We start from the raw sequence: 25,994 nt of genomic DNA on the forward strand, positions 1-25,994 counted from the left end.
CACTAACAAAAGCATAAGAAATTCTTTAAGGTGATGGTTATCACAGGTAAATATTAACACAATACTATTGTGTTCAACTTGTATCCCCCCCTTAAAAGCATTTAAAAACATTTAAAAGATAGATTATAGGGGTATGAACTCACCTTATGTGGGTGATTCAATTGAAGATTCGAGTAAGGATGATAAGTTCCACGAATGAAGTCCCGAGGCACAAACGAGTCCTAAATGACATATAATGACATATATAGGCATACAATTAGTGTTTATAACCACTAAAGTGTAAGGGAAACAACCTTAGTAACTAGGAAACACTCTCAATGGAGTGTTAGAATCACATATGATTGAATGAAGGGTGTTCACAGCCACACAAGGAGTGTTCACGGCTTTAGAAGGGTTCACGGCCATAGAACACATGATGTGTTCACGACCCAACCTTGATCCTATGAAGGGTTTACGGCCATGGAAGGAGGGTTCACGGCCACACTTGCATCTAAGAAGGGTTCACGGCTGTGAACTCTTGAAGATTCATGCAAAGTGGTGTTTGTTTCATGGGGAATCAAGTGTTTCTAATGGACAATAAGATGATGGATGAGATACTTACTTATTGGAAGCCTTTAGAGTGTTCAAGGTTGAAGAATGTTGAGAGAGAATGGGTGTGTTCACGGCTAGAGTTGAAGAAGTGAAGAAAATGAGCCAATTTCTTACATATATGGAGGATCTTCACGGCCAAGGATGGGTACACGGCCGTGAACTCCTTTTTGATGGTGTTTCCGGCTTGATTGCAACTCAATGAACTCAAGCCAACACTTCCTAACACACAATCCTTGAGTGTACTAGGCTTAGAAACTCTGAAACAGACCCTTAACACAACATAAAGGCAATAGAAACAAGTCTGACTTTCGATTGATTGAATTGACTTACAAGGTAGAAATTTTCGGGTTGTCACAATTAGGTCCAGCCCTATTTCGTAGCTCTTGTCTGAGTCCAACCGTTGTAGGGTAGGACCTCTCATTCGAAGAATTATCTGGTCTTAGTGATATCTAATGGTATTCGCAAGCTAGTTAGGGGGAGATAGCAGGGACTTCTTACACAACTAATGGCGGAGAGTGGGTTGGAGATTACCCTAGGGTAAGCCTAGGATGAGATTAGCATGGAGAGCAATAGTAGTAGGAGGGACTTGGTGAAGTCAAGGCAATCCTTGAGGAAAGTACGAATAGATGTGGAAGGTAGTATGGGCCCGTACTACTGAAAGCAGAATGTGCTTTCGTTAGTAGGCATATAGATGGATTCCCTCGTATTGGATTAAGGTTCAATGGATACATTTCGCCTTTTCTTTGAGATTTCAGAAGAACATTCTTGGTCTTCTTTTCTATTATTTCTGACCCTTCATCATTGAACGAAACCTTCAGTCCTGTTCCCACCACCAGTTGCGAGACACTGATGAGATTGTCTTGTAAGCCTTCTACATATGCCACCTTTCTGATCGAGAAATCTCCATTTGTGATCATTCCATAGCCTTTTATTGTGCCAAAAGAATTGTTTCCATACTTGACACAACCACCATCCTTCAGAGCCCGAAACGCCCGTAGCTCTTCCATTCTCCCTGTCATGTGACGTGAGCAGCCACTGTCAATATACCATTCATCATCGAACTACTCGTCATGAATAACCTGCAAAAATTAAGCAGATTTAGGAACCCAAAGTTTATTGGGTCCTTGTAAGCCTTTTACAGAACAGGGAATAGTAAGAGAAGAATCAACCAAAAAAGTTTGTTTTATTAAGGTGGTTTCATCTTTTCTTTTAATTGTGAAAACTTTGATTTTGTTATCTTTTGTTTCTTTAACTTCAGACTTTGGAATTGTGTTCTTATTGTTCACAAACTTTTGCTTCTGTTTCCTAGAGTTAGCAGACGTTTTCTTTGTCTTCTTTTCATCTTCCGAGACTAGCTTCCCTTTTCCCTTTATATCCACTTTTGGATTTTGCTTTGAGTGAGAGGGATGAGTTTTAGGAGCGAAACCTAGCTTTAGGTTCTTTACAAATGAAGATGGAGAACCGAAACCACTCTTTTGGTTTCGTTTGCTTCCATTTTGGGAGCCGAAACTACTCTTTCGGTTCGCTTGACTGCAGGAATGGCATGGAGTACAAGGAGTAGAGTTACGCTTTGATTTTGCTTCTTCTGTAAGGAGTGAAGATTTTTCTGAGTGAACATAATTAGGGTTTTGGGACTTCCAAAATTGCTTCCTTTCAGAGAGATTCTTCTTATATCTCCTGTTAGTTTGATGTTTCTGCTCTGACCATTGCTTTGGAGTTTTATGGATATTAACCTTGGGTTTCGGTCTTTCATCACGAGTTTCGCTCTTTAGCGAGGAGGTTTCACTTGTCGCCTTGACTGGTTCTCTTGGAATCTTTTTGGTACCACTTGTGCTTGGCACATCAAAATGTGTAGGCTTGTTGAGTGGTTCTGCCACATATCTGTCTTTGACCTTCCATGATGTTTTCTCAGACAGACCAACCGTTTCATCAGCATTGTCAATTGGAGCTGACCAGAAATGCTCTTCACAGCCTTCAGCATTGTCCTCGTTTACTATTGCTGTCAGCTCGGCTGTTTGTTGCTGTGTGACTCCTGTAACTGCATAAACCTAATTTGGTGTGGTTTGAACCTTTTGATATACCACGACCTTTTCTTTCAGAATTCTGGATTTATCCTGTGATATACGAGCGAACTCAACGGAATTTTCAGAAATGAGATTTTTGATAGGTTCGGGTTCGCTTTTGACAAATTCAGAACAGTCCACCTCATCCCCTATGGATATTTCACTCATATCATCATCCTCATTAAATTCAGAAGTATTTTCAACATCAATTTTGTTTTCCGAACTTAACTTGGCATTCAACGAGTCAAACTTCTGCATGGTTTCGGTTTTAATTTTTAATTTGTCATTTTCGTCCAAAAGGTTCTTAAGCATGTCCTTATGGTCTTTAGACTTGATGAAGGACTCGATTTTATCAAGACCAATTCTGTATGCTGGAGAAATTTCATCAGAAGATACAACGGCTTCACAGTTATATACATCAGCATCATTTTTTTCATCCTCCTTAAATTCAAGGAAGGGCAGAATCATTCTATGAATTTTCTTGCCTATTTCACAATTCAGATGCAATTGGGTAATATTCGAATATAAACGTTTATCAATTAAACAAAAAACATTTCTCTGTTTTAAAAGCTTTAAATTATCCCTTTGCAAATAAATTGTCTCATCCTTAATCCTAACTAACTCGATCTCCTTTTGCTCTATCCAGATCCGTCTTTCCTCACTCTTCGAAGACACCCTGCTGATTTGATCAGTTAGGTTAGAGTTTGTTAAGCGATTCTGTATTAAACTACCACTTAAACTAGAAAATTTAGATTTTAATTCGTTCAGTTCTTTTTCATAGTTTGTGACAGGGATTTTTAATGATTTGAGAATTGATTGTACCTTCTTGATCAATTGGTCGCATTCGTTGATCTGCTCTCCAACTGGTTTGGTAGAGAAGCATCTGTCTTCTCGCTCCCTTGATTCATCACAACTCCCATCAGTAGTATAGCCTCTCATCTGTGACACTCCGGCGGTCACCATCAAGCACTTCCCTGCACCTTCAGTTTCAGCTTCTTTCGCCACTAAAGCCCTGCCATGTGTGGGCTTACGAACTTCTTCGTCCTCAGAGTCTGTAGACCAGACTTCCACACCACCAAACTCATCGTCCACGAGATTTTCCTGAACAATTAAAGCATTCATAGTGTTGCTAGCAGCAGCTTTCTTCTTCTTTATTTCTTCTAGCTTTCGCAGGTAGTAGGCTTCATCATCTTCATTCTCGTTCTTTTCTGACATCTTTCTCAAGATACAATCTTTGGCAAAGTGATTTTTGCCTTTGCAGAAGTGACAATCAAATCCAGAGTCACCAACAAGCTTACTATCCTTCTTCGGTTCTTCACGCTGAGGAGAGTTCTTCGGTTCATCCTTTGCTTTATCCGAACTGTAGCTTCCTTGCCAGTTTCGGTTCTTGGAGATAGGAAACTTTCTACGCACAAACTTCTTTGGATTAGAGACCATCAAAGCATATTCTTCATTGGTTAGATCAAATTCTGACAGATCTAAATCTTCTTCTTCTTCAGCCACGTTCTTTCCTTTTGATTTGAGAGCTAAAGATCCCAAGAAGATCGGAAATCGTGATCTTCATTAGTTTCAACATCTAGGGGGAGATTGGTGAGTATTTGAGATATTGAAACTGATATGGCATATTTGGTTATTTAGGGAAGCCTTTTTAGGGTTAATCATTTTATGATTTCCTACGATGCCTTTACAGTAGAAGTTCTTAATCGAGCTCTTCTAAGGCATTGGTTTTATATTAGGCATAGATTTTATATTTATGGCATATATTTATTGTTCCCTATAAATAATCATTAGGTTTACTTTTGGTGTAAGCTTTTTATCAGATTAGGGTTTTTCTCTGTACGTTCATGAGATAATCAATACATGAAAAACCTTTATGAGATTACTTGCATATTATGGTGATTGATTCTGATTGTTCATGATATTCCGCATTCGTCATCTCAGATTTATTCCTAACAAGTGGTATCATAGCGGGTTCTTGTAGATCTCAACGATTTTTGCTAGAATCGATCTTGTTTATGGCGATATTTTATCATGAATCTCACCTTGTTCAAGTTTTGTAAGTTTCTGAAAAGAAAAAGTCTAATATCTCGTTTTTATTGAAAAATCTTGTTCAGATCTGTTATCTTCTACTCAATATTTCATCTGATTTGTTCTTGAATCATGTTCTGGAAGAAATTTAGAAGAAAATTTTCGTGTTTACTTGAATTTTCGTGTTCATATCCACTTTTTCTTTCTAAAATCCTTCTCATATCCGTTTTCTCTCTCTAGAATCTTTATCATATCTACTTTCTCTCTCTACAAGTTCTGTCATTTGTTAAAGATCTAATGGATAAAACGAATTTATTGTTTGACTCCATTTTAGAACTTGGATTAAAGGTTACTGCACCAATCTATGGTGTTAACAAAGTGACCATGTTTCAAATCAGTGGTCGATCTATGTTGAATGATATTCCTGAGTTGTATAATCCTCTTGTTGATAAGAAAATATCTAGATATTCATATGTTAATCACCATGAGTTAAGAGAGGATGAGAGAATAGTAGAACAATTTCGGATTATATATGAACATTTAGATCGGAAACATAAACAGATGTTGAAGATGAAAAGAGCTGAAAAAGAAAAAGAAGAAGTTCATGTTGTTCTTCAAGTTTCTAAAGAAAAAGTGACTCCAGATGTTCTTGTTGAGGGGGAGTCAAGTGTTTCAAGTTTTTCAGAAGCTTCACAATCCGAATTTAGTTGTTCTGAAGATGAATCTCAAAGCAAATCTTTGGAAATTGTGAAAGTAAAGACATTTTGTTCTATTGGAACAACAACAGATGATTTATTGTGTTCTAATGATGTCTTTGAAGAATTGGTTCCCTACAGAAAGCCAATAATTCAAGATATTCAGATTTATCAAACTCCTAAGGATTGTGTTCAAAAGTCTTCAAATGTTCAGATTCAGAAAGAAGAAAAAGATGTTCAGATCCGAAATTTATTTCTGAAGCCTAGAAATAAGAAAAGTAGGAAGAAGAGAAAGAATAAGAGTAAAATGAAGAAAGTTTGGATGCCCAAGGTACAAGTGCCCAATGCTTGTGAAAAAGTTGAGAAAGTTGAAGTCAAGCATGTTCAAAGAATCTCTGATTCTCATTTTTCTTCAATTAAAAATGTTAGAAATTGGAAGTAAAAGAAAAGAGAATTTGGTTGGTTTAATGAATTTTTTGGAAATTTTTATTTTCCAACTAAGAAGCGGGTATTATTTTCAGAGGATGATAGATTTTCTTCAAATAAGTGGGTATGCAAGAAACCAACTTCAAAGTTGAACCTTAAATGGGTACCAAAAGTCCCATAAAAGTTTTGTCCTTAAAAAAAATGGGGACAAAATCTTGGTGAAATCTGGTTTCAAAGATATGATATTGTGTTGAAGAAATCAAATTTATTGTTTTTTTTGTGTTGGAATAACAAAAGTTGAAAAAGTTGAAAAGATGGGGTGAAAAGGGACTTTTTCTGAAAAAGGGGTAATATTCTGACATATTACAGTGAACAGTAGGTGCAAGCTGTCATATGTACTCTTGACAGGGGCCAAATTCGGAACTATTGAAAATGGGGATTACATTCGCTTTCGGTGTGAAGGGCATAATCTGCCATTTCTTCCTTTCATGAAGGGTGTTTTTCGAGCATTTGGTTGTCTCATCATATCTTATTATTGTGTTCGTTCTTTGAAGTTGGGTCAAACAACCTACAGCGAAACTAAACATCACGGAACGAACCTATCTCCCACAAGCGAATCTCAAAGCAAAAATCACAATCACATTCGCAGGTTAATGATCAAGAACAACCAAAGGCGAACACATCATCAAGAAACGAACTCAGGTCAAGAAGCGAAAGTCTCGTTCTTTGCAGTGGAATTGTCAAACAAGAAGCGAAAGTGAAGAAGCGCCTTGCAAAAATCGGAACCGAAATAGACCGAACGTTTGGTCTCTTTCGCTTTGGGTATGAAATTGAAGTGAGCCTCATGAATAAGAACCGAACTCACAAGAGCCGAACCCGAATCTACTGTTCATAACCGAACGTTCGGTTGTATTCGCTTTGGGTGTGTAATTGACGGATTCGGAGCAAACTTAAGGGCTTTCGGTCCTTGTCAATTTGAAATCAGAGCCATAAGGAGCGAACCTATAATTCAAGCGAACCTCTCACAATCATTTAGAAGCAAAACGAAACTGAGATTAGAATTTTTAGAACTGGTATCAAGATTTGTTTTCTAAAACTGCAATCGGGGCTGAAATTGATTGGAACAATTGGAATGGGAAGTTGAATTCTTTCAGAGTTTACAGTCAAATCGATTGTTGGTCTACATCTGAAAAACGAATCAGTTGACTCGATTCGCTTCTTACAAACGATCCTAGTGCTCGGAACGATAGTATGATTTGTGGCTGTTGCTTTCTTGGATTCGTATGAAGTCACCGTGTTCAATCGTTCACATCTTATACCACCATTCATGAACTTCAGAATCGAACCTTATGGGAAATTGTTGGAAACGGAATAATGCCTTTGATTACGGATTTGATTTTTCAATTTTGACTTTTTAAAAGTCAAACAAGGTGTTCGTATTCGTTCCAGTCGCCGTATTCTTTTAATCCGGAGTAATTTGGAGAAGATGACTCATGTTACACTATCGGTCCCTGAAACTTCAGCTATTTTACAGTTTCGGTCCCCTAAGTTTGAGCAAATTGGAAGCTTCAATTTACTTTGACAAGTCAAAACGCGCGTTACTGATTCAACGAAGATGATGGGTAAAGTTTCATTTTCTGTCCCCGAAGTTTGTGTGGCTTGACAGATTTATCCCCATATCCCAATATTTCACAATATTTTTGGGATTTTACCACCTTTTACCCCTTCTTACCAAAATACTTTCATTTCTAATCCTTTTCTTTGGTCTTATTCTTTTTAAACCCTTTTAAAATAATTGCTTCTTATTCTATTCTTTTGTCTAAATTTAAAAATCGAAAAATACAAAATTATTTTTTGTTATTTTTCCGGTTTTAATTTTTGAAGATTGGGTTTATTCTAAAGGGATTTATTTCATCAAATCTGACGGGTTTTGAAGATTGCTGGTAATTCTTCTTAACTTTCCGGATTCTCTCCATGGTATTTGTTGAAGATTCAAGGAGGAGTGATAATTATTCAAGGGGGAGTTCGTATTTGGAAGATTATTTTTATTTCTCTCGCTTTGAAGACCCCATGTGCTGATGAGTATCACAATTTAGGGGGAGAAATGCCAAGAAGATCGGAAATCGTGATCTTCATCAGTTTCAACATCTAGGGGGAGATTGTTGAGTATTTGAGATATTGAAAATGATATGGCATATTTGGTTATTTAGGGAAGCCTTTTTAGGGTTAATCATTTTATGATTTCCTACGATGTCTTTACAGTAGAAGTTCTTAATCGAGCTCTTCTAAGGCATTGGTTTTATATTAGGCATAGATTTTATATTTATGGCATATATTTATTGTTCCCTATAAATAATCATTAGGTTTACTTTTGGTGTAAGCTTTTTATCAGATTAGGGTTTTTCTCTGTACGTTCATGAGATAATCAATACATGAAAAACCTTTATGAGATTACTTGCATATTATGGTGATTGATTCTGATTGTTCTTGATATTCCGCATTCGTCATCTCGGATTTATTCTTAAGAAGAGGATTTGTACTCGAGTCAAGGAGGGCTGAGATGGAACCAGGGAGCTTGTAGTGTGTATGAGACCTCTCGAGGTTATGTATGACCCTGACGATTATGTGTTTTAGTTCAGAATGGTGGTGAAGCGTCACGAAGCAGGAGGTTCAGGGTATGGGTCAGGATCAGGTTCAGGTTCGGGTTCGGGTTCTGAGCTAGTCGATGATTGATTGCGAGCGTTTATTGCATCCGAGATTACGAGAGGCATCCTTGAGGCGACCCTGGTGATTTTCGGGTCGATCAAGGAAGGTATCATTGAGCTGATGGAGGATTGCCTTAGGGCATTCAGGAGAGACATGGCACTGGGCCAGTTAGGGACTCGCACGCGCTCCTTCAAGGATTTCAGGGGATGCGGTGCGCCAGAATTTCATGGGGTAAAGGACCCCATCGTGGCCAGGAGATGGATTGCAGACATTGAGTCTGTACAGTTGAAGAGCTTCTGCCATGAGGAGTCGAAGGTCCGGTATGTTGCGGGATGTTTGAGAGACAGAACGAGAGACTGGTAGGAGGCAGTCAGTGATACGTTGGGAGACCCAACCATTGAGGTTATGACCTGGTCGGACTTTGTGACCAGGTTTAGGGTTGAGTTTGCGCCGGCTGTGGAGATTCAGCAGCTGGCCAGGGAGTTTGTGGACATGATACAGACTACTGAGTCGGTGGCGGAGATTACCGCCAAGCTCAGGGAGAGGGCCTTACTGGTGCCTCAGTACGCGGGGGATGAGGAAGACCCGGTACCACGACATGTTGAGATCTGACATTCGGAAACATGTGTCACACCCCCAAACCAGACGGCGGAAACGTCCGGGGGTGGAGGACTTCATTTGTAGTATCACAACACATGCATTATAGTAATCAGAGTACAAAGAACCACTGTATTTAAAAAGTATAAGTATTTACATGTGTTTCATCATTGTATACTGAAACTAAATAGTTGTACAAAAGAAAAAGACAACACATAAATAGCTCCATCTTCTCAAAAGCTCGGGGTGTACCTGTCTACTGGTTCCTTGAGAATACAAGTAATTTGAAAAGAGAGTATCAACATAAAGTTGAGTGAGTGCATAAGTATTTATGTTTGAAAGAATGTTTTCTGCTTCTTGAATATGTAAACTGTTCCATAAAATCCTATATTTTCTGTTGTATATGAAAAGTAGTTTTTGTTACATAAAACTGTTCTATTTGTAAACCAATGTTCTGTATTTGTAATCCTTTTTGTAAACTTGTATCTGAGAGTATGTCTGATTTCATCAACTGTTATTGTAAACTGTAATGTACTACTGTAAACTGTATCTTGTAAACTAGTACTTTGAAAATGTACTTAAGTTTAGTTAATTATACACTAACGTATTGTTAATATCTTTAATGAGTTATTATAACCACACTGACTAGATGGCCTGACCCAACGCTATGAATGCGATGTAAGTTGTTGATGGCAATTTGTCACTCACAGGTGTGTATGCCTGACTGTAGCTAGCAGTCCGAGTGCGGAGTTGTCAATCCCAATATAGATCTATACACACATTGTTTCGATCCCCCGCTGGAGATTCTGGTTATAATGTTAGGACTTTAACTATGTTGTTTAAAATGAATTAAACAACCTGAACTACTTGTCTCATATAAGCATATAAACGTTACATGTATAATAGTTATGAAAACCCAATCATTCTGAAATAAATGATTGATAGTATGTTCTTGAATTAGTATTCTTAACATGTATCTGAAAAATGTATATCCTTGAATAGTTTTGAATCAAACCTTTGTTCTTGTAAAACAATGTACTCTAGTATACTTGAATCGTGAATTAATGTTCAGTGAATCATAAATTATACCGATTATAATTTATATGTACTTTCTGATTTGATAACGAGTATTCATGAATGTAACCCCTTGCTCAACATGTTACAAAGGGTAATTGAACTTAATGAACTAACTTTTATACTTTGTATACATATACAAATATATATAAGTAAAATTTAAATGACACTCGGACAAATAACTGATACTTGTAATCTCACATCCAAACAAGGAAAATGAACCAAAGTGGGTTATCAGTCCTAAGCCTTTTAAATCTTATTATATATATATATATATATATATATATATATATATATATATATATATATATATATACTAGTATGATTTTTGGGAGAAATATAAGTTTATAAAAACATTTAAAAGAAGTTTGATATTTTGAAATCCATTTTGGTGACTTGATGTCGTTTTGAAACAATCATTGAAAACCATTTGATTTGATGATAACTGAAATTCATTTTGATAAGATATTTGAAATCACTTGTTTATAACACAAAAACTTTGTGTTAGACTTGTATCCCCCCCCCCCTTAAAACAGTAAAAACTATGAAAATACGGGGGTATGAACTCACCTTTTGGAGGGTGATTCAAATGATGATTTGGTATAGGATGTTTAGTTCCACGAGTGAAATCCTGCAACAAAACATGTCCTATATAGTTATTTGTATAACATATATGCATCCAATTAGCTAAAATAATCATAGGAATGATTAGAAACCGGACTAATTTGTAAGTATAACTTACAAATTGAAGTGTTTGAAGCTAGATTAGAGGCTGATATGGGTTTACGGCCAGGAGTTTACGGCCAGGTGTTCTTAAAGGATGAAGAACACTTGATGATTGTAGACCAGATTCTAAGAAGATTCAAAGGTTTTGAGGTGCTTGTTCTTCGTGTTCTTCACGTGTTCTTCGCTTTCTTCGTGAAAACTAGTAAAATCAATGGATTTTAGCCTAATAATTGAAGATGGAAGGGTGTTCTTGAAGTGATACCAAGATCAAGAATTGATACCTATTAGATTATGTGATGAACTAGTGTTTAATCACTTGAATAAGATGAACAAGGATGATCTTGGTGTGTTCTTGAGGAGATATGATGTTCTTGGTGGATGATACTTGAGAGAGTTTGGGAGTTCTTGGCTGGAAGATGTGATAAATGAAGGAAAAATGAAGGAAATCTATATATATGTGCGAGGGTTCACGGTCCGAGGGTTTACGGCCGTGAACCTCGTTTACGGTCGGAGGTCGGCTAAAGTGTACGACCGTGAACAAGTTCCAATGCGATAAGGTTCGGTTTCCGAGAAGATAAGATCCGAAGAGTATACGGCCGAAGTCGTTTACGGCCTCGTTTACGGCTGCGAGGGTTTACGCTCCGAGGAGTGTATGACCGTAAACTCTTTGCGGCCCGAAGCGTTTGCGGTCCGAAGTGAAAGAAAAGGATGCGATGTTTCTCGGTTTTCAAGCCTTTTCCTTCAAAATTCAATTGTAGATATTTTAAGGATTTTAACAAATAAAGGTTATAAAAATAACACTATTTTTCCATGTGTATTTATTAAGAAAACAACATCTGGGTATGTGATTATAGCAGTCTATGTTGATGATCTAAACATCATTGGAACGAATAAAGAAATCCTTGAAGTGATTGAACTTTTAAAGAAAAAATTTGAAATGAAAGATCTTGGAAAAACCAAATATTGTCTTGGTTTGCAGATTGAGCATATGCCTAACGGAATACTTGTGCATCAATCAAATTATACAGAAAGAGTCTTGAAACGTTTCAATATGACCAATGTCAATCCTTTAGCACCCCAATGGTTGTTAGATCATTGAATATTGACAAATATCCATTTCTTCCCCGTGAAGAAAATGAAGAAGTTCTTGGTCCAGAAGTACCATATCTAAATGCAATTGGGGCTCTTATGTATCTTACCAATTGTACTAGACCCAGCATCTCTTTCACTGTAAACTTGCTAGCAAGGTTCAGTTCATCCCCAACAAAAAGACATTGGAATGGTATGAAGCATATTTTGCGATATCTTCGAGGAACTATTGATTTAGGGTTATTTTATCCTAATGATTCAAAACAAGGTTTGATTGGTTATGCAGATGCAGGCTATTTATCTGATCCTCATAAAGCTAGATCTCAAACAGGATACATATTCATGAACGGAGGCACCGCAATTTCCTAGCGCTCTCAAAATCAAACACTTGTCGCCACATCCTCAAATCATGCTAAAGTAATTACATTAAATGAAGCTGGTAGAGAATGCATATGGTTAAGATCGATGAGACAACTCATTTTGTCTTCATGTGGACTAGATAAAGATAAAGGTCCAACTTTAATTTATGAAGATAACTTAGCATGTGTCACTCAAATGAAAGAATGATATATCAAGAGCGACAGGACAAAACATATACCTCCAAATTTTTTTTAGTACATTCAAGAGCTTATAAAAGATCAAAAGGTTGAGATAGAATATGTTCAATCCAGCAACAATGTAGCAGACCTCTTCACGAAAGCACTTCCTACATCAATCTTCAGAAAACATGTGCATGACATCGGAATGCAACATGTGCATAACACATAACGTAACAGATGTCTAAATGAGGGGGATTCAACTATATACTGCACTCTTTTTCCTTTCGTTAAAGTTTTTTCCCACTGGGTTTTCTTTAGTAAGGTTTTTAATGAGGCAGTACTTCAAGGTTGAACTCAAATTTGAAAAAAAAATGCCATCCTATGGAGAGTGTTATAAAAGCCATGAAATTATTGAGTTAGACATAGCATGTAGATGAACATTTTTCACCCTTCAAATAGTTTCCTTTAACTATTTAGTTACTATTTTTATTATGTAAGAATAGGATGATATGTAGCATAAATACCCATCAAATGTGAAAGAAATATACACACCATCTTTAATACAATCTTCTAAGTATTCAAGAATCCTCTCAAATCTCCTTTTATTTTATAATGTTTTAAGTTTAATTTTGTTACTTTTAGTTTTAATATATATATATATATATATATATATATATATATATATATATATATATATATATATATATATATATATGGGGATAGAGAATATACATTACAGTCCCACCTAAGCTTAGGTACTAAATCTCTAAAATATGTCGTTTTAACTTAGTAAATATACCCAGTTTGGTTTTCACTTGGTAAATATACAATCATCGATAACATTTCTTTCTTCCATTATCGTTTTACCGTCCATGTTTTCTTTCCTCCATTATCGTTTATTACTTCACCCTATTGAACATTACTTTTTTTCATTGTCACGAAGGTCGAACATAATCAATATTCTTACTTCTTTATCAAAACTATTGTATCGATCTTGAATCCACATGTTTAAGTGTTAATTGTGAATCCCTAACCACAATCTTTATATAGTAAAATGACGTATTTTCATGAAGTTTAGTACCTAAGCTTAGGTGGGGCTGTAATGTGTGTGTGTGTGTGTGTGTGTGTATATATATATATATATATATATATATATATATATATATATATATATGAAAACAATATTGAAAAAGTAAAATAATTAGTTTAATAAAAAAAAACAATTAATTATGATTATACATATTGCCATAAAATAAAATTCAGATGGATAAAATATTTATAGTGTTATTCTCAGATAGAAACGTAGAATTTATTTCAATTAAATAATTTTCATATTTTTATAGTATTTTTTACATTGTCAATCCAGTATGTTTGTGAAATATATTTTGTTAATACTTTTTTTAATAATTTATATGATTAGTTTGTTTATTATTATAACTTAGTTTGTCTAGTAAAGTCATATATATATATATATATATATATATATATATATATATATATATATATATATATATATATATATATATATATATATATATATATATATATGGAAAATGGAATATATGGTTGTTGTGTATGTTGTCTTAGGTGTAGAACCTTAAATACGTCGGCGTTCTAATGAGAATTTTATTTAGGGGGTGTTTGGATAGGGAAAAAATAGGCTGCTTATTGCTTATTGCTTAATCCCACCGCAATAAGCAAATTTAAGTGTTTGGATAGGAGTCTTTAAAAATCAGCTTATTGCGGTAGGAATAAGCAAAATAAGCTGATTTTAATAAGCAAGGGGGAGAATGTTTATTGCTTATTGTTTATTGGTCATTTTACTCATATAAGCTGTTTTATTTTGTCAAACACTTAAATGCTTATTGCTTATTACTTATTCTCACAGCAATAAGCTAATCCAAACACATTTTAAAAAAATGCTTATTCTCACCCCAATAAGCAAATAAGCAATAAGCTAATAAGCTAAAAACTATTTATCCAAACACCCCCTTAATTTGTTTCCGGGTTTGGACAAATTTTCTTTTCTCATTCGCCTGCTCCCCTTCTCCATCTATGCAACACATCGCTTCTCATCTTACGAGAATCCTGCAATAGTCGTTCTCAAATCTCAATTCTTTCAAGCCGCAATAGATTCATGATATCTTTGTTCTCCATCACTATGATATGTAGTCATCATCGTCCACTTAACTAATCTGCAATCGATCCATGCAATCAAATTGTTTTATGTAGATCTTGTTGATTTTTCATCGTTTCTAATTTTAAATGTTAACTTTTTTCTGATGAAATTGAATTACAATCATTGGTCTTCTTTCCTGCATTTAATTACCTCCTTACTGATTGCTTCAGTTCCTTATTGATTTTCCCATCCATGAGGTCGAATTTCAATCATTTGGGTACATAACATTAGTGAGGCATCTCTTAGCAGTGTCCGTCAATAACCTCTTTTTGGTTTATTTAAACGAAAAATTCAATCTTTATGCATAATGACTTTTATTAGTCTATTTATGCATTGAGACTTTATGATAAAGGGTTAATCCCTTGTGTACTCTTGCTCTAAAATGCCGATGGAGTACTGAATCACCACCCATGCTCGATCAACTGTGCCAGATTGACTGAAATCAGACCCTACCCCTTATGTTTCAAACTAATTTACACTTTTTTACAACACTTTTTTCATTGGTAGGATGCGACTAAGATATGCTCTTTGTGATATATATTTTAAAAAGATACTATCATTAATTTATCATATACGTTGTACCATGCATAGTTCCCCTCCTTGAACCTATTCCCACATATTCCAAAACATGTTAATTAAAATGAACAAGTTTAACACCTTTTTACAGCATATAATATACTTACTAATAATTTGATTATAAGCTTAAAATAAACTTATAAAGTATTGAATAAATTGTTTCAGATAGGCTTGGTGAACTAGTAACATTTTGATTATGAGAAAAAAACTTAAAAAGTTTTGGAAATGGCATTAAAACTAGAACTATTTGTACAAGGATGAACATTGTATACACATTTGACCTAACTAAATCGAACTAACTAACTAACATTACAAGAAAATGACAGATTTTTGGTTGATATAAGTCAAAATCATATCTTTGACAAAACGATGATTTTGCTTGAAATCTATCAAAATTTACATCAAATCATTTTGGTTGTGCCAAGAGTTTGAGCTCTTCCATCGTCTCTTAAGCTCTATTATGCTCATAACTCAATAGCCTTTTTTCCTCACTTATCTTCCATCGTCTCTTATGTACGAACACACGACTCCTGTACCATCAACAACAACTGTATCATTTAGAGGCATAAGTACTGATAAAGATGCCATCATAGCTAATATGCTTCAAACTTACATTGTTACAAGGAAGAATAAGTTCTTAAATGTCAATGATTAACCCTTAATCCGTTCACATCTATTTACAAACGTACAGCAACGTGAAAGATTGGATCCATGAACCGCATTCTTGTGTATAACAATCATTTGAAGTGTTATGGAAGCTTATCATATAAAACATCAAAAGTCAAATTAGTTTATATATATGCGACAATTTAATGTGAGTGACTACATATATTACCTTTTAGGGGCATATTAGGGCCTTTACTACTATTATCCCATCAAATCTTAAATACATATTGATGTTGTGTTTTATGGAGAGTTGGAGGGAGGTTTAGCATGTGTTACCATGAATATTGTGTGATGTGCTTACTAATGATACAACTTATACAGATACTGAATTATTTGAAAAAAAAAATCCATGCAAAAGAAAATTAATATTGTTCAATATGACATTTTTTCAAACACATGGGGTGCAGGAATGAAAATGCTAATATTATCAATATGATATTCTATGAGAATTGACGAACAATTTCTAAGCTTTCCTGGTAAAGTTTGTGTTCAATTAATAAAAAAAATAGAGGTTAAGTATCAAAGAGCTACACTAACATGATTCAAAATAGTGTTTACGTAGGAAGCTAGAAACAAGAAGGGAGTATTGAATCGAGAAGTTACCTGTCACAGTATTAGATAAGAAGACGATCGTGATGCAACAGAAGATAAGTAGAGGAAGACAGACTAAAAGATAAGTTTTTTAATCGAGTCATGCAGATGATCTGGAAGGAGGGAACGAAATTCATAAACAAAAAATCAGGGATTTATATTAAGCGAGCCAAAGAAGATGAGCGGGAAAGAAGGAAGGAATTTTGAGGCGTGAAAATAAAGGGTAACTAACACCCTGCTCCCGAGTTGTAGCAAAGAAAAGAAGAGAAAAGAAAGTAAGGAGAGAAAAGAAGAGAAGAAACTAACACCCTACTAATGCATACATTACAGCCTTATATTCCCTATCCCCATATATATATATATATATATATATATATATATATATATATATATATATATATATATATATATATATATATATATATATGACCAATACATAAGTATAAACCTAATCAGTGATGAATTGATATAAAATTGCTGTTAAAAAATGAACAGCCAACAGTTAAATCATAAAAATGAGTACGTTTTTACTCGGGAGAGATTGTTGCAAGAGTGTTCATTTTCAAGGGTTTGTGAATGTCTATTATGACATTTTCTTAATATCTTGTTCTCAACATGTCCGAAGGATCAAAATTAGCAAACAAGAATCAACACAGAAAAGCACATGACGTTGAAATAAAATACTGTAAGAAATGAAATCCCATAAAAGATTCATTCTTGTTACACTAAATGCATATAAACAGATATAAACACAATGCTGCAGATTATTGCAACAAATTGCAGTGTCTTCTCTGCATATAAAAAATTGCAGGGGAGACAGGAAGTATGAACAGTAGCATATATATAATTATATTGTCTTGTTCCAACTTCAAAGTGTAAGTAAAATGATATTCTACAAATCAGTGGTCATCCTTTGCACAAATGGTACAAAATTATTCCAGTTTTCAACCCTAAATATCTTATCGTTCATTCTGAAATATGTAAATGATCTCACAGTTTCTTCCTGTGAATCATAACAATTTGAATGTATCTGCTTTAGTCCAGCCTGCAAACAGAAATTTGTTAGATATATTGATGCAAAAAATAATAACATTAAGATACATAATACCTCATCAAACCGTTCATGTGCATTTCTACCGGTCAATTCCACCACCCTTTTCTTTGAGGCATTCTTTATCTGTTAAATAGTAGTAATCATAAGTCATATATATATATATATATATATATATATATATATATATATATATATATATATATATTATGGTATGCATTTTAGTAGCACAAAATCATTGCATCGCAAGTATGGAGAATACCTCTATTTCACATATTTACTTTTGAAAGAAAACTTTTAGGACAGTCGATAAGATGAGTAAATATATTGTTTGTCATGGCTTCTGAAAGGAAAAGGAAATGAATAATAAAAGGTTTGGGGTGTACCTGCTGAAGCAAACCTTCTGGACTGCACAAACAGGCTTGGGGAGTTTCATTGTCCAACATCTCAAAGCACCTACAAATTTTATTTTATTTTTTAAAGAAAAAAAAAGCATATATTAGCATTGTAAAAGGACATATCCATAGCTAAATGCAATAAATAGCAATGTAGTTTCGTTTATTTGGGTATTAATTTATAGCATTGGAATCCTAGTTTATTTGGGTATATATAATAATAGGCTAATAGGAATAGGTATTTAAAAGTAGAAAGTGGTGATACTGGTAGGAAGATTGTAATGGTTACGAGATCTGTAGGGCGGCTCCATGACGGGAGAAGATTGAAGCGAGTGAATCATAACCGTCCCTAAAAGCGGTGTTGTAGTAACCGGCGGTAAGTTCAGCAGGATGAGACAGTGTCTGATACCACCAATACAGTAAACCAATTTTAGCCACCATCCGTAGCCCTTGTGATTTTGCTGAATACTTTCCCAACAAATTTGCTGCCACTCCAAGAATGTCATCTGCATGACGCACCAACCGATCGCTGTACCATTCCTACAACAACCCAAACACAAGTCAACTCAATATTATCATCCACTCACACTCACCCATAACAGCATCCTACTTTCATTTCTTTACCCATAATAGTGATGAACTTGCATTTCTCTATTGACAATAGCAATATGTAACAAATTGCTACTATGGATAATAGCAATATTAGTGAACTACTACTAAATGGCTTACAAGAAAAAAATGTCCATAGTCAGATAGAAAGCTCCCGTCTCCATCTTCAAAGAAAGGAACATCAGTTGGAAAACTATTATAATCCCCAACATTTGGAGGTCCTTTATTTGCCCAATCAGGCTTCCCTTCTTGCCAAGCAACTGAACGCAAGTCTTCCATCCTAAAATTTTGAACAAAACCAAACCATTATATGCGAGTAAACATTTTGTATGCAAATAAAATAATAGGAGCTTAAGCCACTCTACATGTATTTGTCATAACACTGAAATGCACCAATCCCAGGAAATTGCCATCTACCATCTTCAAAGGGATGAGCAGGATATCTGCATTTGTAATTTAAAAGAAGATCATTTTACAGAACAAACAAAAAGGCATATACTAGATTTTTTTTTTACCTAAGTTCTCCAGAAGGTCCAAGACCAACACAGACTTCTTCAATAATAGTTCCCATCAAGGAATCAAATTTGCTTGCAAAACTGCTGATGAAGTCTTCATAACACTGAACAGCAGTACGTCCAGAAAACAAAGGAAGATTGTCTACCCCTAATGTTAGATAATCTGCATTAGGGAACCCATTTTGGTCTCGATAGTATATGTCCTTATTATCACGACCTATCTGAAAACCAAAACAACAAAACCATAAATAATTAATGATATATATATATATATATATATATATATATATATATATATATATGTGATAGGAAAAAGACCAAAAAGTATGACCTCTATGATCCACTGTGGAAGGCTCACACCTTGTACGCGTGAAGATAAATGAACATTCGAGTGAAAGGACAATGCAACTTGTAACTTTAATCCCATTTCAGATACCAATTTAAAAAGTTCTTCATACAGAGACCAATTATATGCATGGGGGAAAAACCGCTCTACTATTCCCCACCAAACCTCAACTGCTATTCCATGGACACCTGCCAACTTGAGTGCTTTTAGAGATATAGTTAAGGCCTTCATTCTGTAACCACCAGACCCATGTCAGTTGTCACCACCGAAAAAAGTATGTATATATATATATATATATATATATATATATATAATATATATATATACATACATTCATGTGTAAGTAAAGGTATGGTAATTACTTTCTGATTCTTGGAGCACCAGACGTATCAATCCCGAAAGAGTCAATTGGCATCATAACATAGAGGGGAACTCTCTTATGTTTAGATGACTCAAACAATGTGGATCTTGATTTCTCCCGAACATCCATGCTGCAATGTGTATCTATCAGATGCTAGCTTTAGTAGCAAAATAAAGCATAACAATTATATTTCATATTACCATCAATGCAAACAAAAATACTTTTTTATTTGCTTCAAGTATACGTGAAAGTTTACAAGAAGGCGATGTAGGACAAGACCTAAACATTGTATGGATTTTTCAATAAGTTTTGCAATATTTCTTTTACCAATAAACCAAATGTTTCAACATTACAACACCAGAACTCTCTTAGACTCTGGAATGTCATGCATGTCTTCTTTTGCTGTGTAAGAGAGAGGCAGCTTTGATAGATTTTTTGTAAGCTAACATGTACTCCAAATTTCTAATTTTGACGTATGATTCCCATGTATTTCATATTCTGAATTCAACTAAACAAAACCTCACGCTTATTTCCAGAAGCAATTTGATTGTAGGAAACAAATAAACATTAACAAATAAGAAGTCTATATTTAGAAGTTAATAAAAAAACGTCTTCAGAGATCTACTTTATACAAGTGTGTTTCTTTTTGCGATGAAATCTTTTTAGATTACACATTTTGTTAATTGGCATTTAATCATGTGTGAATATGAACACAAAGTTATCTGCAAGATGATTCTAAATCTTTGAGTGAGCTGCAGAAACCAGTTGTTTACAATTAATTTACCCCCGAAACAAATCATCAGTCGTACAAAGACACACTCTAAAATGATTTTACCATGGAAGTACAAACATCGATGTTTCGATCGATCAAAGGCAAAGTGATAAACTGACCTTAAAATGCAACTTTTGCCGGAAACAGGTCGCCATCTGGAAAAACTCCGTTTGAAAATCGGAATCGTAGATACGTTTCGCAAATTCTTCCGATTGAATTTTCTCCTCTCCCTATCGAAACAAAAATCTCTGAGATTATTACAGTATATTACGCTTCTCCTTTCAACGCTGCATTTGCACGCCATCCCGATCGATCCATCGATCATCTCATCGACGGGATGAGAGAGACACACTGATGATAATCTCTATTTCCCCTTTTACTCGTGTGTAATAAGAGCTACTTTCAAATATATTCATATTAGCCGCCTGCAACAAAAAAAATAAAAGCTGCCAAAACCATAATTAAAAAAACACCTCGGTTGTTGTCCCAATTTATCCTCCGTTCTTAGATTATTATTACTTTTTATTTTGTATTCAAACTTTATTATTTGATATAACCTATACCAAACGAATATATATTTTATACATGTTAGCACAACTTCAAAAATATCATTATCATAACATTATAAATACATATAATAAAATGATATATTTCTACTTATAATTATATAAAATAATTATTTTAATCACTGTATTATACTAAAATGTTTATTATATTATGCTAAATACTAAAGTTAATTATATTATGTTAAATTTGTTTTTTTATTTTCAGTGATATTTTTATAATTAACTATTGTTTAATATTATTTATATTAATGAATACGAAAATAGTAAGTATAATTGAATTTATTTTTATTTTTAAGTAGTATTTGTAAATTGTTATTCTTATAATTTATAGATTTTTTATAACTATTATAGAGTGGTGATAATATTAAAAAAAATATTTAGAAATAAATATATAAAATATTAAATATAATATTTTTTTTCATGAGATCATTATAAAATATTAAATATTTAGAAATAAATATTTTTTCATCACAACAATATTGTACATTTATTTGTAAGCCAAATCAATAATATATCACAACAATATTGTACATTTATTTGTAAGCCAAATCAATAATATATTTTATATTTAACTAAAAACCATGTACTTTTAAAACAAAATAATAACGTATTTTTATTTTTAACTCAAATAACGTCAATCGACAAATGAAACTGTACACCAAAAGTAAATGATTTGACAACCATGAAAACGAAACAATTTTTTGAACGTAAACAAATTGTTGGAATGAAACAAATCGTCGTCGTTGCATCGCACGGGTATCCTGCTAGTATATATATATATATATATATATATATATATATATATATATATATATATATATATATATATATATATATATATATATATATATATAGTTTCTAGTAACTATTGTGTGCCAGAATACATAGATCTGGACCATCGGATGAATATAATCAACAATCATGATCTGAGGGTCTATGATATTACAATAGGGTAGCATGTATCATATAATCACACAAATTTCAGCAAAAGGGTATTTTGGTCAATTAACCTATTTTAAAAAAGGAAATTTTCGGATTTTAAGGGATCATTAATTCCCTTATTTTTAAAAAATCTGAATTTTTTAAATTAATTCTAATTAAATTTTAATATTACTTTTAATAATAACCGATTTTATTCTGTCACAAAAAGTCAATAATAAACTAGTAAATATATTTGTGGTTTTATTCTTGCAGAATATTGTTTCATTCAATATATTTTTTATATTAAACATGCTTAAAGAATTATACAACATATTATCAACAATAACATTTTCTAAAGAATACGGATTTTATTCTTTAAGAATCACTTTTTACATTCATCAGTAAAGAAAAAGACTAGAAACAATGATTACAATCATTCTAAAAAAATTATGACTAATAATGGTTTAACGATTATATTTATTCTTACATATTAAAACTAAAAATGGTTAAAAAAGAAAAAAAAACATCAAAATCTAACAAAAACACTACTCTATTCCGAAAGAATATTATTGTTAAGAAACAATTTATAAATTCTGACAGAATACATTATGTTAGAATACAAATATCGTTCTCCATTTTTTCTTCATTTTCCACATTAATGGCAACCTCTTCAAAACCTAAATTCACAAGGAAAACATAATCAACTTTCAAAATATTTAAATTTTTAGTGCACTAAATAGAATAAAACAATAAATTCTAATAGAATGTGATATACATTCAAATAGAATATAACTATAATTTCTACAAACCAGCATTAACAATCATCTGTAAACTTGTAATGTATATTATTCTGAAAGAATGTAATGTTTCATTATGTAGGATGTCATTCTATAAGAATCAAGACCAATAACAAGAATAAAAAAACCAATTTTATTCTGACAGAATTGGTTACGGTAATTCACTGATTAAGGTGACAAGGAATTCAAGATTCTATTCGGATAAAATTAGAATTCGAAATTCCATTCTAGCAGAATGATCGACATTAAGATGCATTAAAAAAACCTAACAATCTAAATAGAAAAAAAACTATGAAATTGAAATAGCAGGATACATAGAATGATCAACATATATACTTATTTGTTGGTTAAAAAACTGATGATTGTGTTCCAAAATCAAAATCGAAAAGCAATTTGATTAAAATTTCATAGATGAGGGTTCATTTTAATTCATAAAGTTTGCAAAGTAAATGACTTACACAGGAGGGTATACCTCCTGTGTTCGGTTTCTAAGAAAATAAAAACTATAAAAAAATATCCATATTCCATTCCAACAGAATTGAAATTCGTGATTCCATTCCGATAGAATTGGAATTCAAGATTCAGTTACCGTATGCATTCTATTGGAAAAATATCCAAGTAAAAAATGCATAAATCAGTAGAACAATGGAGATGATATGCAGAATCGATAAACATTCGATAAAAATTCCATCACTAACCATGAATAAAATTTGAGGCTATGACATGTTGAGCGATCAATACGGTAATATTTCTCTTTGGTATTTCATCAAACACTTTTAGGGCGCTCCCTAAATCACCACATTTTCTATGAATCATGAATGAATAAAATTCCAATTCATAACCATAAACATAAAATTCATATGAACATCAACATAAAATTCATATGAACAATCAATACGATAATTTACTCTATTTACTTATCACGAAAACAAATGTTATTCCCACAATTTCCCACAGAATAAATGAAATCAACACCTTATCGATGATATGCACGTGCAAACAAAGAAAGAAAAAAAAAGAGATGAGGGTACCTGAATGGAATTATTAGCACAAATAGTTGATTGATGGTCTTCAATCAACCAACATCGGTGAGTTATTGGTTCGGTTCGTAAATGAAGGCAAGAAAAAAATATATGAAAGTGTTTTGAGATAAGGGTCATCATTACAGAAGTGCAAAGAAATCGTATTCAAAAAAGGAACAAAATCGATTATTGCAAAATCAGAATCAATTCAAATAAGTTATAAAGAATTCGATTCAAACAGTGAAATATGCGATTTCAGAAAGCGAGGTTCAAAACGATTGCAATAAGCGATTTTTGAAAGGGTGTTCACAAAATCGATTACCCAAAACGAAGTACATATAATCGATTAAATAAAAAAACGTTTTAATAAAAGGAACAAATAAAGTTACTAGTAGATTAGAGAAGGAGAATCATCATGGTCCGTGTAACGCCCCGATTTTCAGGTATTGGTTTATATGAGAATTTTATTGATTTCAAGGTCTACTCGACGAGTTGGCTGCCCTACTCGTTGAGTAGCAGCGGGTTGGTCCGCGTGTTTTAGTGATCTACTCGCCGAGTCCAAGAAGGGACTCGACGAGTAGGAGTTGGCAGATGAAACCCTAAATCGCGGGGTTTTGCACCCTATTTAAAAGATCATTGGCCCTCCCTAGCCTCCTCTTTACAGCTTCTTGGCACCCTTAAACCCTAAATCGTGTGTGTGTGTTTCTTTCGTGTGATAGAGATTTGAAGAGAGATCTTGGTGAGGAACACTTGGGGAACACAAGTAATTAAAGCTAGGAACTCGTGGGAAGCAAGGATATACATCAGTCGAGGCTTATCTACTTTGTGCGAAAGCCAATAGACCTGGGCATTCCAACCTGTTGGTTGTGGGCCGTGAGTATTCCATCCCGAGGATGATTGGACTCGTAGTATGTGGGAATTCCAACCTGTTGGTTGTGGGCCTGGGGTATTCCATCCCGAGGATGATTGGACCAATAGTATGTTGGCATTCCAACCTGTTGGTTGTGGGCCTGGGGTATTCCAACCCGATGGTTGACTGGACCCATAGTATGCTGTTTGTGATTCTATGTGTATTGATGTGAGTATGGGTATTTTGGGGGAACTCACTAAGCTTTCGGGCTTACAGTTTCAGTTTATTTATTCAGGTACATCGGGGGATCGCGGCAAGGCAAATGTGTGATCGTACAGCTCCTCATCTTTTGTTATGGTTTCTGGGAAAACTCTGATATAGACTATTTTGGAAACAAAGTTGTAATAACTATTGATTTAAAGTGTTTTTGAAAAGTTTAAATTTGGCTTGAATTTTATGGGTGTTACAAGTTGGTATCAGAGCCTTGATTTGAGTGAATTGGAGGAACACTCGTGTGAATCCAGTCTCAAATCAAGGAAAGATTTTCAAAATGGTTTTTAAATGGTTTTCAAAATAAGTAAAATAGGATGCGAGGTGTACGATCAGCCGGAGCCAGTAAGTAGACCCCAAAATACCATACGAGTTATTTGATATTATGTGATATGTTAGAACAACATGCTAGTAATAAGATAGGGATCCTCAGGAATCGTATGATAGAATTGCCTGATCTTTGATGCCTTATCTTATGTAGAGTACCTCAATTGATTGTTTGTGACTCTTTCGCGTGTGAACTAACTATTGGGTGAATACTCTAAGTCACATGCTACATGGGTTAAATGGTCTTAGGGTAAGGGATTTGGTCCTGCTGCGCAGCTCTTATCTGAGTCTAACCGTTGTGGGATTAAATCTTTTAGTCTAAGATTGTTTAAGTCGTGCGGTATGTGATTGTATTCATGCAATAGTTAACTGGCACCAATGGAGGGTCGTGTGGCAGTTGGTGGATGAGAGGGTAGTGAGAGGCCGGGAGGCCAGTTATGAGATATTTAGCATTCCTCTAGGAGTGAGGATTTATCGCTCCCTATGTATATGTATATTGTAGGGTGTTGTGGTGATACTTGAGACAAATATGGGTAGGTGTGGAAGGTAGTATGGGCCCGTACTACTGAAAGCACAGGACCCATACGCGTATCAAGGAAGTCACAACCCCTAGGGTTTGGTTGGGAGTAGGTTCCCTGTCGTATAT

The 25,994-nt window shown here is 34.1% G+C and overlaps 1 protein-coding gene and 1 long non-coding RNA gene across 3 annotated transcripts; both read right to left on the reverse strand.

Moving 5' to 3' along the window:
- Positions 1-15,460: 15,460 nt before the first annotated feature.
- On the reverse strand, positions 15,461-16,846 carry LOC145116818 (uncharacterized). The gene is made up of 2 exons (XR_013712320.1): positions 15,903-16,846; positions 15,461-15,819 (listed from the first exon to the last, which is right to left on the reverse strand). It is a non-coding gene; the product is annotated as an uncharacterized LOC145116818 (long non-coding RNA).
- A 524-nt stretch (positions 16,847-17,370) lies between these two features.
- Positions 17,371-21,052, reverse strand: BAM4 (beta-amylase 4). 2 transcript variants are annotated; one of them, XM_079052713.1, is made up of 10 exons: positions 20,715-21,052; positions 19,825-19,953; positions 19,448-19,694; positions 19,117-19,337; positions 18,967-19,044; positions 18,722-18,881; positions 18,282-18,532; positions 17,984-18,053; positions 17,655-17,723; positions 17,371-17,591 (listed from the first exon to the last, which is right to left on the reverse strand). In XM_079052713.1, exons 1-10 carry the CDS (start codon positions 20,918-20,920, stop codon positions 17,439-17,441), a joined length of 1,584 nt encoding a protein of 527 aa, XP_078908839.1. In that variant the 5' UTR covers positions 20,921-21,052; the 3' UTR covers positions 17,371-17,438. The 2 variants fall into 2 exon arrangements, with proteins under 2 accessions (XP_078908839.1, XP_078908840.1); XM_079052714.1 differs by having other exon boundaries at positions 19,825-19,966; positions 20,715-20,849.
- Positions 21,053-25,994: the final 4,942 nt, after the last annotated feature.

Source organism: Lactuca virosa, chromosome 5 (assembly GCF_052849685.1).
Source record: "Lactuca virosa cultivar CGN04683 chromosome 5, Lactuca_virosa_CGN04683_v6, whole genome shotgun sequence".
Lineage (NCBI taxonomy): Eukaryota > Viridiplantae > Streptophyta > Magnoliopsida > Asterales > Asteraceae > Lactuca > Lactuca virosa.